We start from the raw sequence: 11,655 nt of genomic DNA, 5'->3' as shown, positions 1-11,655 counted from the left end.
GAAAATAACTGAGATTTTATCAAATTTATCTAATGTCTCACTAATAACAATAAACATTCTATAACATTTCTGCTTTTTCCTTTTATTCTTCTTGGCAACATTCTGAACAGAAAGTGGAGATGGGGATAATGACGATAAAGCATGTATAGAAGTCAGCAAGCTCATAAGTGTTTGAACGATGAATAAAAAAGCAGAGGGACAAGGTGGAAATCCTGAAATGCTATTTGAAAGGCATTAATTAGTCACTGAAAATTGTAAACCAAAGAAGTTGTAGACTGTAAGAGATGAAAGAATTAAATAATCTAAGAGGTGTTTTAATTCTTTGAAAGTAAAATATGCTTTTTCAAGGGAAAGCATGTCCTTGTAGCAATTTAAAGTCTCTCCGTTCTTTACATTAGTGTGCCATGAATGAATAAATGGAGGAACGAAATCATAAGAACTATGTCTGTGTGGGGTCAATCTGATATTGGCAGAGTTTGGAGAGAAAAATTGGGATACTATTTGGAAATTTCAGAACGCTTTGGGACCTTTCAGTGTGTCATCTTCATCATTATGAACATCATTCAGTATTGTATTCTTAAGCAGACACCATAAAAAACAATTAAGAGCTGATAAATAGCAAACAAACTTTGTGAACTTATGCATATAAGTAGGTCTGAGTTTATTATTGTAATGTGGCTGGGAATGGAGGATGTAGACAACCACACAGTAATACAAAAAAATCTCATAATAAGTAATATTTACATTCTACCAGGCTTCAAATTCACCCTCAAAGCAATGAAGCTACTCATTGTCAAGTATGATTATTATCTCCAGAAAACCAGAGTGACAGTGAGCATCATAGAAGTGAATGAAGATCCACTTTTTCATAATATAATTCTTCTAGTTTATTTCTTTTCTGTGGGTTTTTTGTTTTGTTTTTTGTTTTTTTACTTCAAGTATGTTTAAGAGCTGATTCAAAGTCTTTGTCTAGTAAGTCCATTGTCTGTGCTTTTCAGGGACCATTTCTGTTTATTTTTTCCTATGAATGGACCAAAATGTCTTGTTTCTTTGCATGACCTCTGACAAAACTGTTTTTAGTATTACAGAGATGCACTCTAACAATCAGATTCTTCTCCCTCCTCGGGATTTGTTGTTGCTTAATATGGGTTGTGGTTGCTTGAGCAGTGACTCTTCAAAAGTATGTTTTAAAGATTTTATTCTTTATATGTGTGACCTCTGTACCATGTGTTCTTTTAGTGTTCTGTCAGCCAGTGGTTTTACAGTGAGTTTCCTAAATGCCTGGACGACACCCCAAATATTCTCCCAGTCTTTGCAGATTGACTACATTGGGGTAGTTCTTTAACACTTAGCCAGGACATTTACAACCCTTTGGCTTCACTTCCTTTTTGTCCTAAGCATGAAGATCAGCCTTAGGTGAAAGCTTATGATCATCTTAATTTTTCTGAGCATGAAACCTGACCTGGGCATCAACATGTCTTTCTAGATTCCCCCATTATACATGGGAGCTTTCTTAAAGCCTTTATTACACATAGTAATTCTCTCTCCAGCTTTTCCTTTTAGGCCTTCAGCATGTCTACTGTTTAACTAAACTTTAATTTTTTGTCGTAGGAGGCAACAGAGTGTTCAATTCCTTTTCAATGTTTCCAAGGAACACCCACTGCTTAGCAGCTTCTCTGCTCTAAGGATGTTCCCAGTTAGGTGAAGCAAAGGTGAGCACAGTGCATCCGTCCTTTGGGGAACCTCCAGACAGGTCAAAACAGACAGATGAAATTCCCTGGTAACAAAGTGCCCTCTGTTTCCCCCTAGAACCAGATAATCACACCATGAGCGTGAACTGCCATCTTTAAGACAGCTACCATGCCAGGAAGGGAGGATGTGGCAGGGTTACATTAAAACACCACAAAGCTCTTCCATCCTGTTTGAGTTGGCTTTGTCTTCAGCATTTCCTTGGTTGCTCTAAATCTTTGTTATTCCGGAGTTTTGGCAAAGCTGATTTTTAGAATTTTTGCTTGTTTTTTCCATGTTTCTGTGGAAGAATGAACTCCCTTTTCTGCCATTTTTGCTAATGCCACTACTGAAAATCTGTATACTGATTTTATTCTACTCTTTACTATTATTTTATCCATTCAGCAAATATTTATTAAGTACTTACCATGTGCTATTCACTATAATAAGCACTAGGGATAAAATAAGGATGAAAACAAATCCCCTGCTTTACTGGAGCATATACCCCAGAGTGTGTTGGTGAGGGCAGGGCAGGTTTAAGTCAAAGAAAAAACAAAATGTTTATGCTTATGGCATTGTTGTATAAAACAATGAGTTAGAAAAAAAAATGTGGGTATTACTTAATACAAGCTGGCCTAGGAAGACCTATCTGATAAAGTGTCACTTGAACAGAGAACCTAAGGAAGTTTGAAAAACCCTGTAGAAATCCATGGGAGGAATATTGAGGTAGCAGGTGCCTATGAGTCTGGATTTACAGAGAGGTCAAGGCTGGGGCTATCAATTTAGAATTCACTGGTATCTGTGTGTGGACTTTATCAGGAATGGGGGTGGATTAAAAAAAACTGAGGACAGAAGAATGAGCCCTGGACCTTAGAAATCAGGAGGACAGGAACTGGGAGAAAAACATGGGAAGGAGAATGAAGAGGGCTTATTAGAGAGATAAGAGAAGAATCAAGGGAAAATTGACTCCTACTAGATGCTAAGGGTTTCAGAAGCAGTGACAGATTAACTTTGTCAAATGGAGCTCACGGGTTGAGCAGGATGAGAACTGAGTATAGAAGATTAGATCTGACAGTGTTAGGTCATTGTTGAACTTAAAAAGAACAGTCTCAGTAGACTGAAGAGAAATAAAACTGGATAAGCCAGGGTTAAAAAATAATGGTACAAGTGAGCCAGTTTGTATAGATGACCTTTCAAGTTGCTCTCCTATGAAGAGTGACCAGAGAAATGGGATGGTAGCTGGCAGGGATAAAGGGTAGAGGGAGGCATGCCCTTTGACATGGCGAGCAATTATAACATGTGTTATGTTGATAGAAATCATGCAACAAAGAGGAACTAATTCATTATACAGAAGACAAAGGGGAGAACTCCTGGAGGGCTCTATATCATTGAGAAGGTGTGGGATTCAGTGAATTAGTGAGGGCCTCGCCAAAAGAGCAAAGAGAGTTGTTCATTGTTTTCATAGAAAGGGAGGAAAGGCAAAGCCCATGAATACAAATAAAATTAGGATGGTGGATGTAACGGAAGGACCAATTTGATTTGCCACTATATTCTTAGTAAAATAAGGAACAGTATCAGCTGACACTGAGAAGTAAAGGGGGTGTTGGGTATCACTAGGAGTGATCTAGATTTCAATTCACTGTAAGAAATTTTACTATAGCAGATTTTACGAAAGGAAAACCATCTGCCATGAAAAGGTCATCAAGCACAATTTGCCTATGTATATATTTCCCTTTCTCTCCCTCTAGCCTACTTATCTGTGCATACATCTACCAAACTACTTGTAAGCCCAATATTCTATAATCTCTTAAGCAGGTATTTTATGTTGTTACAATATATTTACCTGTATTTCTGAAGCTAAGCAAACTGCATAAAATGATATAAAAGAGAAACTGCACTGGGGCTTAGGATGCATTTCATAAACCCAGACGTTATTTATAAACTATTTTAATAGGTTCAATTTTTGTTCTCTTCATAAAAAAATATTCTGCTGGTATAAGTAGTCTAAATTTCAGAGTATAGGTTTTTCTGAAGGGCAGGCATCCATACATCTTTGCGTAACAAACGCTATTGCTTTGTGCTTCACAGTAAAATCAGCAGCTTCACTTATTAGCTAGGAAACGCACCTGCTTTATGCTGTAAATCATAATTAGAAATCTGTATGACTGGAACCTGAGCTCAGTTGGGTGGAAAATTGGTCATTAGATATAATGGGAAGGAAAATTTTATAAAACATCCGAAATCCACGCTCAGATGCCAACAGTATTTAATAAACTTTCATGGCAATTATCTGAAAGACCTTCCTGTGCTTTCTATCAGGCAGCCACACACAATATTAAATGTTACTCACCACTGGGTTAATGGTATAGGAATTTAGAGGTCATTTTGGGGTGTACTCATAATGAGACAGGAAGTCATGAGAGGGCATGGAGCAGAGGAGAGATCTGATTTGACCTGAGTTTCTCCAGTTTCCCTCTGATTGCAGTTGGTGGAATACAGTTTGGAGGAAAAGCAGAAGCAGCAGTTAGGAAGCTATCGGTGAGCCATGAAATGGTAGCTCAGATGAGGGTGGTAGGAATAGATGTGGTGGGATGAAAAAGGTGATCTGGGGTTGATTTTGAAAATATGAGTCATCAGGATTTGTTGACAGATTAGTTAAGGGGAAAAGAATGAGATAGGGAAGAATACAGGAGGAGGCAGTTTAGAGACAGAGCAGTTTGGTTTAAGTTACCTTCTGAGGTTCTTATTAGATATACAAAGATCATGTGTAGGCCACTTTATTTTTAATTCCAAATTTAGGAAATGTGTGTAGGCTGAGAAAAATAATTTGAGAATCACTAGCACATGGATAATATAAGCCACAAGGCTTGATGAGATCACCGAAGATACGGCTGTAGATTGAGAAGATAAGATATCCCAAGACTGAGTCCTGGTGTAAAGTAAAAAACCTCAGGTTTTTCCTATTGTGTTTCTTTCCAATGAGTCTTTCTTTACCCTCACACAGGACACTTCACTTCTGACACTTCTGGAAGGGTCACAGGCAAACGAGCTTTCTGTCCCTGCAGAGTTGGGGTACATCACCTTCCCTGTGTGGATGTGTTCACCCACCTGGAAGCTCCCCAAGCCTCCTACTATCGGGATTTTATGGAGGCTTCCCCATGGAGGCATGATCAATTATTAACTCTGTTTTCAGTCCCTCTGCCCTCTCTGGAGGACTGGGGGGCATGAGGCTGAAAATTCCAAGCTTGTAATCATGGCTTGGTCTTTCTGGTGACCAGCCCCCATCCAGGAGCCATCCAGCAGCCACCCAGAGTTACCACATTAGAAAAAATTATGCCCAGGATGCTCTCATCACTTAGGAAATCACAAGGGTTTTGGGAGCCCTGTGTCAGGGACGGGGTCAAAGGCAAATATTACAAGAGATGTTCCTAGTGTTCTTATCACTTAGGAATTTACAAGGTTTAGGAGCTCTGTTCCAGGAACAGGGGTAGAGACCAATATATGTATTTCTTACTATTTCACACCAAGTATACTCCAACATTTGGAGGATGTAAGAAGAGGAGGAATAAGCAAAAAATGCCAACACCTTGTGGGACATGAGGCAGCAATAAAACCAGGACAATATTGTCTTGGAAAGCAAGTGAAAAACTGCTTCACAGTGGAAGAGGCAATCATCTGTTAAGTGAAGTAAGATGAGAAATAGGATTTAATAACTGAAATTAGCAACATAGGGATCACAGTGACCTTGACAATGGTTGCTCTGCTGAAATGTAAAGGTAAGTCTGACTGAACAGGCTAAAAGGAAATGAGAGGTGAGAAATGGGAGCTCTCAACTCTTGAGGTCTCAACTCTTGAGGAGCTTTGTTATAAATGAGGGGGCTTGGAAATGGGGAGGTATCTTGGAAGATGATATGGGCATAACAGTTTCTTTTAAAGATTGGAGAAAGTATAGCATTTTCTATGCAAATGAGAATGATTTAGAAGAGGGAAAATTGTTGAGGCTGGTGATAAAGAATTGCTGGAGCCAGTAGGGATGGTATCTAGTGGACAGGCAGAGAGAATGACCTGAACAAGAATTCTGAAAATTTCTCCACAATAAAAGGAGGGAAGTCACACTATATGGTTAAATGAACAAGTCTCTGGCTCATTGAGATAGTGAAAGCTTTTGGAAGTTCTCATTTGATTGCCTCTGTGTTCTTAGTAAATCAGAACTATCAATTTAATTAGTTGAGATTGAAGATGTGGGAGAAAGTTTTGACTGTATGAGAAGAGAAAAAGGTATGAAACTGTCAGACTGAGAAAGCTCAGGAAATGTGATATCATTGCAAGGTATCATTTGGGATCCATTTGAGATTAATGGTCATAGGTTTAAAGTGAGTCCTTCCACATTGATTGTATGATTTTCTCCAGCCACATTAATCTGAACAGAGGCAGGCTTGGATGAACTCACCATTTATAAGTATATTAAGCAAGTCGGGCAGAGAGGAATGCAATGAAGATGAGAGTATATGCAAGAGAGTTATTGTAATTATGGACCATGGAATTCATTATGTGATGTAAGGACATCAGGAGGGGAGAGATTTAAAGGATTTCTGGAACTGGGGTAATAGAGGGTACTAGTAAGAGAATGAGACACTTGAAATTGACATCGTGGAGGGATTGCAGTTATTAAGAATGATTCGATCGAGGTGGGTATGAACCCAGGAGTGAGTGGCTGTGGTTGGATGGAGAGCAAGATGATTGGGGACAGTTATAGACAGGATATTGAAATCCCCAGAGATTATAAGATCAATGTTTGAGCTGGAATTTAAAAGCCATCAAGAAATGAGAGACTGATGAAGAGTTAAGAGTTAATTTTGATAGGTGATTTTGTTTGATGACCTAAGATTCAAAGCAGGGGAATTTTAGGAGAGGGAAGTTATAGGAGAAAAAAAGAACCACCAGATGAATCGGCTGGGCGGGGGAAGCATCGTCCTCACAGGGGAGAGCCCGGTTTCAGGTAGATTGAGAAGGTACAGAGAACATTAGAGAAGTTGATCCAAGGGGATGAGTGATTTCCCTGATGACAGATTAAAATTTCCAGAAGACAGTGTGGTACAGTTTTAGGATTTGGAAATGGATGAGAATTAGAGTCAGAAAAGGAGATGTACACTGCCCTTGGTGATTAGAGTTCAGAGAATGAGGGATGCCATGGAAGAACTGGCTTTTGTGGTGATGGATTCAATACGGATAAATCCATAATGAGACACTGTCTGATGGAAAAACGATAGATGGTGGTAGTAAGATCTCATACCCCCACTGTTTTGGGGGATGAGTCTTTGGAAATGGGAAAGAATGGAGAGCTTTGTAAATATAAATCATATATAAGAAATTCAATGGTTAAAAAGTAATCCACCAATTATTCAACACTCTAACTATCTAAATGTGTGTGTATACATATATAACATATACATATTGTATTTTATATACATACTATATAGAATTCTTTATTATATACAAAATTCTATATTCTACATACATATATAAAGAATATGTGTATAATTTTATATACATGTCACATAATTATTAATTTTAAATATATAGAATTTCTTATATATGAGCTTTTTTTTTTTTTAAAGATTTTATTTATTTGTCAGAGAGAGAGAGCACACAAGCAGGGGGAGCCGAAGGCAGAGGGAGAAGAAGCAGGCTTCCCACTGAGCAGGGAGCCCGATGCGGGGCTCGATCCCAGGACCCTGGGATCATGACCTGAGCCGAAGGCAGGTGCTTAACTGACTGAGCCACCCAGGCACCCCTATATATAAGCTTATTAGCATTCTCAAAATCCCATTCTCACAAATAAACCAATGTCATATGTGGAGAGTTTGCTAACGTGCCCAGGAATTGCACTCTTGGATACAAGATGAATATGCCATTTACTCTTTTCCTCCTATCAGGTTTCCTTGTGTTAGAATTTACAGTAAATAGGGGTGCCTGGGTGGCTCAGATGGTTAAGCGTCTGCCTTCAGCTCAGGTCATGATCCCAGGGCCCTGGGATCGAGCCCCACATCGGGCTCCTGGTTCAGCAGGGAGTCTGCTTCTCCCTCTTCCTCTGCCTCTCCCACTGCTCATGCTCTCTCTCTCTCTATCTTTGTGTCTCAAATGAATAAATAAAATCTTTAAAAAAAAATTTACGGTAAATATTGGAGCAGCATTTACATGTGATAAAAAGATAAATATAACTCAATACAGACTCTGTCTACTTTTATCAAGGAGGAAGTGGTCCCAGTACCTACCCAGTTGCTATAGGAAAGGACACCCATTTTAGCTACCACAATTCAGCAACAATAAGTCATGAGTGGTTGCACCCAGCCAAAAAAGAGAAATCTTAGAATGGATTTTTTTAGTTTTATAAAATGTATTCATTATTTCCCTTATACGAGATAAGTAGAAAAGTATGAAACATCCATTCTGTAATATTAAATGTTGACTTGAGTTTTTTATTTCTGTGGATTCTCAGGACACAAAAAGCCCAACCTCGATTATCTAAACCCCAGCTAACCTACACATGTGGGTTAGTGTACTCTTACTCTAAATCACAGTTCTGAGGTGGTTCGTTTTGCAGCATATTTGTAGCAATAGCTGGTGGAAACACTGGCCATGACCTTACTATTGAGATACCTACGATTTTGCACACACAGTGCTCTTCTATAGGTCTAATGACCAACTGAATAAACAATTAAAAAGTCAAACATTGCTTTCCCATTTAACTAACACTAATTATGATTCCATGAATCACATCCCTAATATAAATAATGCCCTTGAATGGCACCCCAGCTATTCCATAATTAAATACAATCCAGGTCCATTACATAAATATCTGAACTATAAAATGTTACTCCTTTGTATCTAATAATTTTATACATACATTGCTGGCTAACTTTATTTTTGCGTGCTTGTTTTACTTAAATAAACATGTACATTGAGCTCATATGTTAGGTACTCTTCTAAGCACCATAAAAATATTGATTCCATCCTCAAAGAACTGTCTGCAGTAGGTATTATTTTTATTTTAAAGACAATAAACTGAGGGCTTATAAGTTTCAGCAGTTTGTCTGAAGTAATCAAATATAAAGTAGTGAAGCTGGGCTTGAATGCACTGTCTAGCCTCAGGATCTGGGCTTTTACCCAATGAACAAAACTGTTATAAATAAAACTGTAAAACACTGATAAATAATAAAATAAATTTTAGACAAATACCATATGGTTTCACTTATATGTGGTATTTAAAAAACAAAACATATGAATAAACAAAAAGCAGAAATAGACTCGTAAATACAGAGAAATGATGGTTGCCAGAGGGGAGGGGTTGGGGGAATGGGCAAAATGGCTGAAGGGGACTGGGAGGTACAGGCTTCCAGTTATGGAACGAATAAGTCAGGGGAATGAAAGGCACAGCACAGGGAATACAGTCAATATTTTAAGAGCGCTGTATGGTGACAGATGGTAGCTACACTTGTGGTGAGCAGAGCAAAACATAGTTGTTGAATCACTATGTTGTACACCTAAACTAATGTGACATTGTCAACAAGCCCCCTCCCCCCAAAAAAGAAAGAAAAAGAAGAAATTTTAAAAATACTTCTTGGTCTGCCACTCAGAATTAGCTTAACTAACACTGCTAAATGTCAGGGAGCATATATGGAAAAGGAGATTAATTCCCAGGAAGATTATTAAGGAGTGCTTTCAGGAGCAACACCTGTGGGGAGAGTGAGTGAAGCGGGATTAAGCAGAGGGTGGGCTGTTCAATCACACACACACACAAAGTCTTAGCTGACCTCATGTGATGGTCTGAAACTAGACAGGCTCTTCAAAGTAGTCCTAAATTGAAGTGTCGCAATCAAGACTTTATATCCGTGCGTCAAGCAGACAATGGATACGGTCCGCCTATGGAAAAAACGGCCCAACCTTGAGTAAGCATGCTCTCCTGGCTTCAATCAAGGACAACTCCCCCACAGGGCTGACAGCTGCGAGCTCTCACGAGGCCTTACTTCGACTCGCGGGGCTTCAGTTTTGAAGGGTTATCTGGGTGGTACCTAAGTGCCTCCCCTACAACTTCCAGACGTATAGGAAAGACACCTTGGGTAGCGTTAGCCAAAGCCATGATTTTTAGAACACTTCATATCGCAGAAGGTCCCGAGCAATCCGTATTTTTTTTTTTTTTGAGGTCGAGTAGTGTAATGTTAACATCCAAGAAAGTAAAATCACCTCTGCAGCAGGTCATTAACAACTAGTAACACATAGAGGTCAACGGCACCAGAGCTTAAAAAAATTATCAATACAATTGAGGACCCTTCCACTAGAGGATAGGGAGCTATATCCACATTACCAGCAATGGTCCCCCCATGAAATGCAAGCAGCCACATCCACCCTCCTTCAAGGGGTAGAACCACTGTATTTCTCATGTAGATCAGCTACATTGTCACTGGAGACTCGGATCCAGCCATCCTCCCAGACATGGTAGAGGTTGACTGCACCTCCTGAGTAGGCATCTCTATAGGTGGCTTGGTAGATGGCTCGACGGGCCAGATCATAGGCCTGTTCCACCTCTAGGTCATAGGAGTAACCCCGATCCATGACCCCATAAGCATACACAGAGCCAGAACCTACAGAGAAGGTGGCCCCCGAGATCCGGTTTCCTTCACTGTCCACATAGTAGAGGCCAGGGCCTCTCTTATCCCAGCCACAGATCATGGTGCCCATGGACAGCCCCATGCCTTTATACTGATATACCATGTTGGCAAGCAGCTTGGAGGCAGCTGCTACCGAGATGCGTTCCTTGTTTCGAAGCTCATAGATGCGACATTGCCGAGCCAACAGCCTCTCCCAGAAGCTGCAGTCCGCTGCGCCCCCAGCCATGGTGCCCAGCAGGTAGGGACTGATCTCTACACCTTCTTTACTGTCTGGGAGGCTATATAGGCACCAGCTGTGGCCCGAGAGTCTGCTGCAACAATGACTCCATGTTGAAACTTGAAGGCCAGGGTAGTGGTTCCATGAAGCATTTCGATTCTCGGCTCCTCCGCGACATGCCAGTTGGGCGCGGCCAGGCTCAGCCCATCGCTGGGACTCCCTGGACCCAGGTCCAGCAGATCCGCAAGACCCCCGAGTCCGAAAAACCCGAGCCCGTTCACCGGTAGCGGCCTCTCCAACACGCGGGCCAGCGCCATGGCTAGTAAACGCAATCTGTATTTTTTAACAGCCCTTTTTACACCTGGCAGTGAGCTTGAGCGATTTCAAGGCTCGGCAAGGAAAAAGATATGACCACTAGGGGGCAGTAGCGCCCAATGGGGTTTATTTGAGCAGCAGTGAGATAGGTTGCGTTCAAGGACGAAGTCCCTCACAGCAAGACAACTTCCTGAAGGAACGGCACGGAGCTACCTTCAGGAGGAAAGGGGAAAGGAACTCCTGAAGGGAAGCGAGGAATCAGACAGGAGGTTGGTGCGTCTGGGTGATACTGCTCAGTAGCACAGTATGGGCACCTCTCAGAGAATTCTGAAGGGTTGCCATGACTTGGAAGTCTTTAATGGCTACAGTTTATCTCATCTATATATAGCAGATGTTGAGTGTGGTTTTGTGGAGGTATGCAAAACAGGAGAGCTCTAAATGGCTAAAAATCTGCTTATTTGTGCTATATTTAAACAACCAGATGTATAAACATTTAAGTTTGGTGCCTAGGGGCTTTTGGGCTAATGATCTTTGCCTACTGTGAAGAAGTAAACAACATACAACCAAGGTTCATGGGCCATCTTCGGCTCGTTTATGTATCACCTGCTATAGAGCTGTTGTTCAGGTACTAAAGCCTATATACCAAGACCAACCATATATACAGTGTTCATTTTAATGGCATACAACTCCCATATTTTTAAATTTAATATGAAAATATGACCAATG

At 40.4% G+C, this 11,655-nt stretch overlaps 1 protein-coding gene across 1 annotated transcript; it reads right to left on the bottom strand.

Moving 5' to 3' along the window:
- Positions 1 to 9,912: 9,912 nt before the first annotated feature.
- LOC102729420 (proteasome subunit beta type-5-like) lies at positions 9,913 to 10,939 on the bottom strand. Its single transcript, XM_031026605.2, is given in 2 exon segments — positions 9,913 to 10,652; positions 10,655 to 10,939. Coding segments are annotated over 2 exon segments (789 nt in total). The 5' UTR covers positions 10,932 to 10,939; the 3' UTR covers positions 9,913 to 10,140.
- Between the last annotated feature and the right edge of the window lie 716 nt (positions 10,940 to 11,655).

This window comes from Leptonychotes weddellii, chromosome X, assembly GCF_054177405.1.
Source record: "Leptonychotes weddellii isolate Sample4059 chromosome X, ASM5417740v2, whole genome shotgun sequence".
NCBI lineage: Eukaryota > Metazoa > Chordata > Mammalia > Carnivora > Phocidae > Leptonychotes > Leptonychotes weddellii.
The sequence above is the reverse complement of the archived record's forward strand: the minus strand, read 5'-3'. Positions and strand labels throughout refer to the sequence as shown.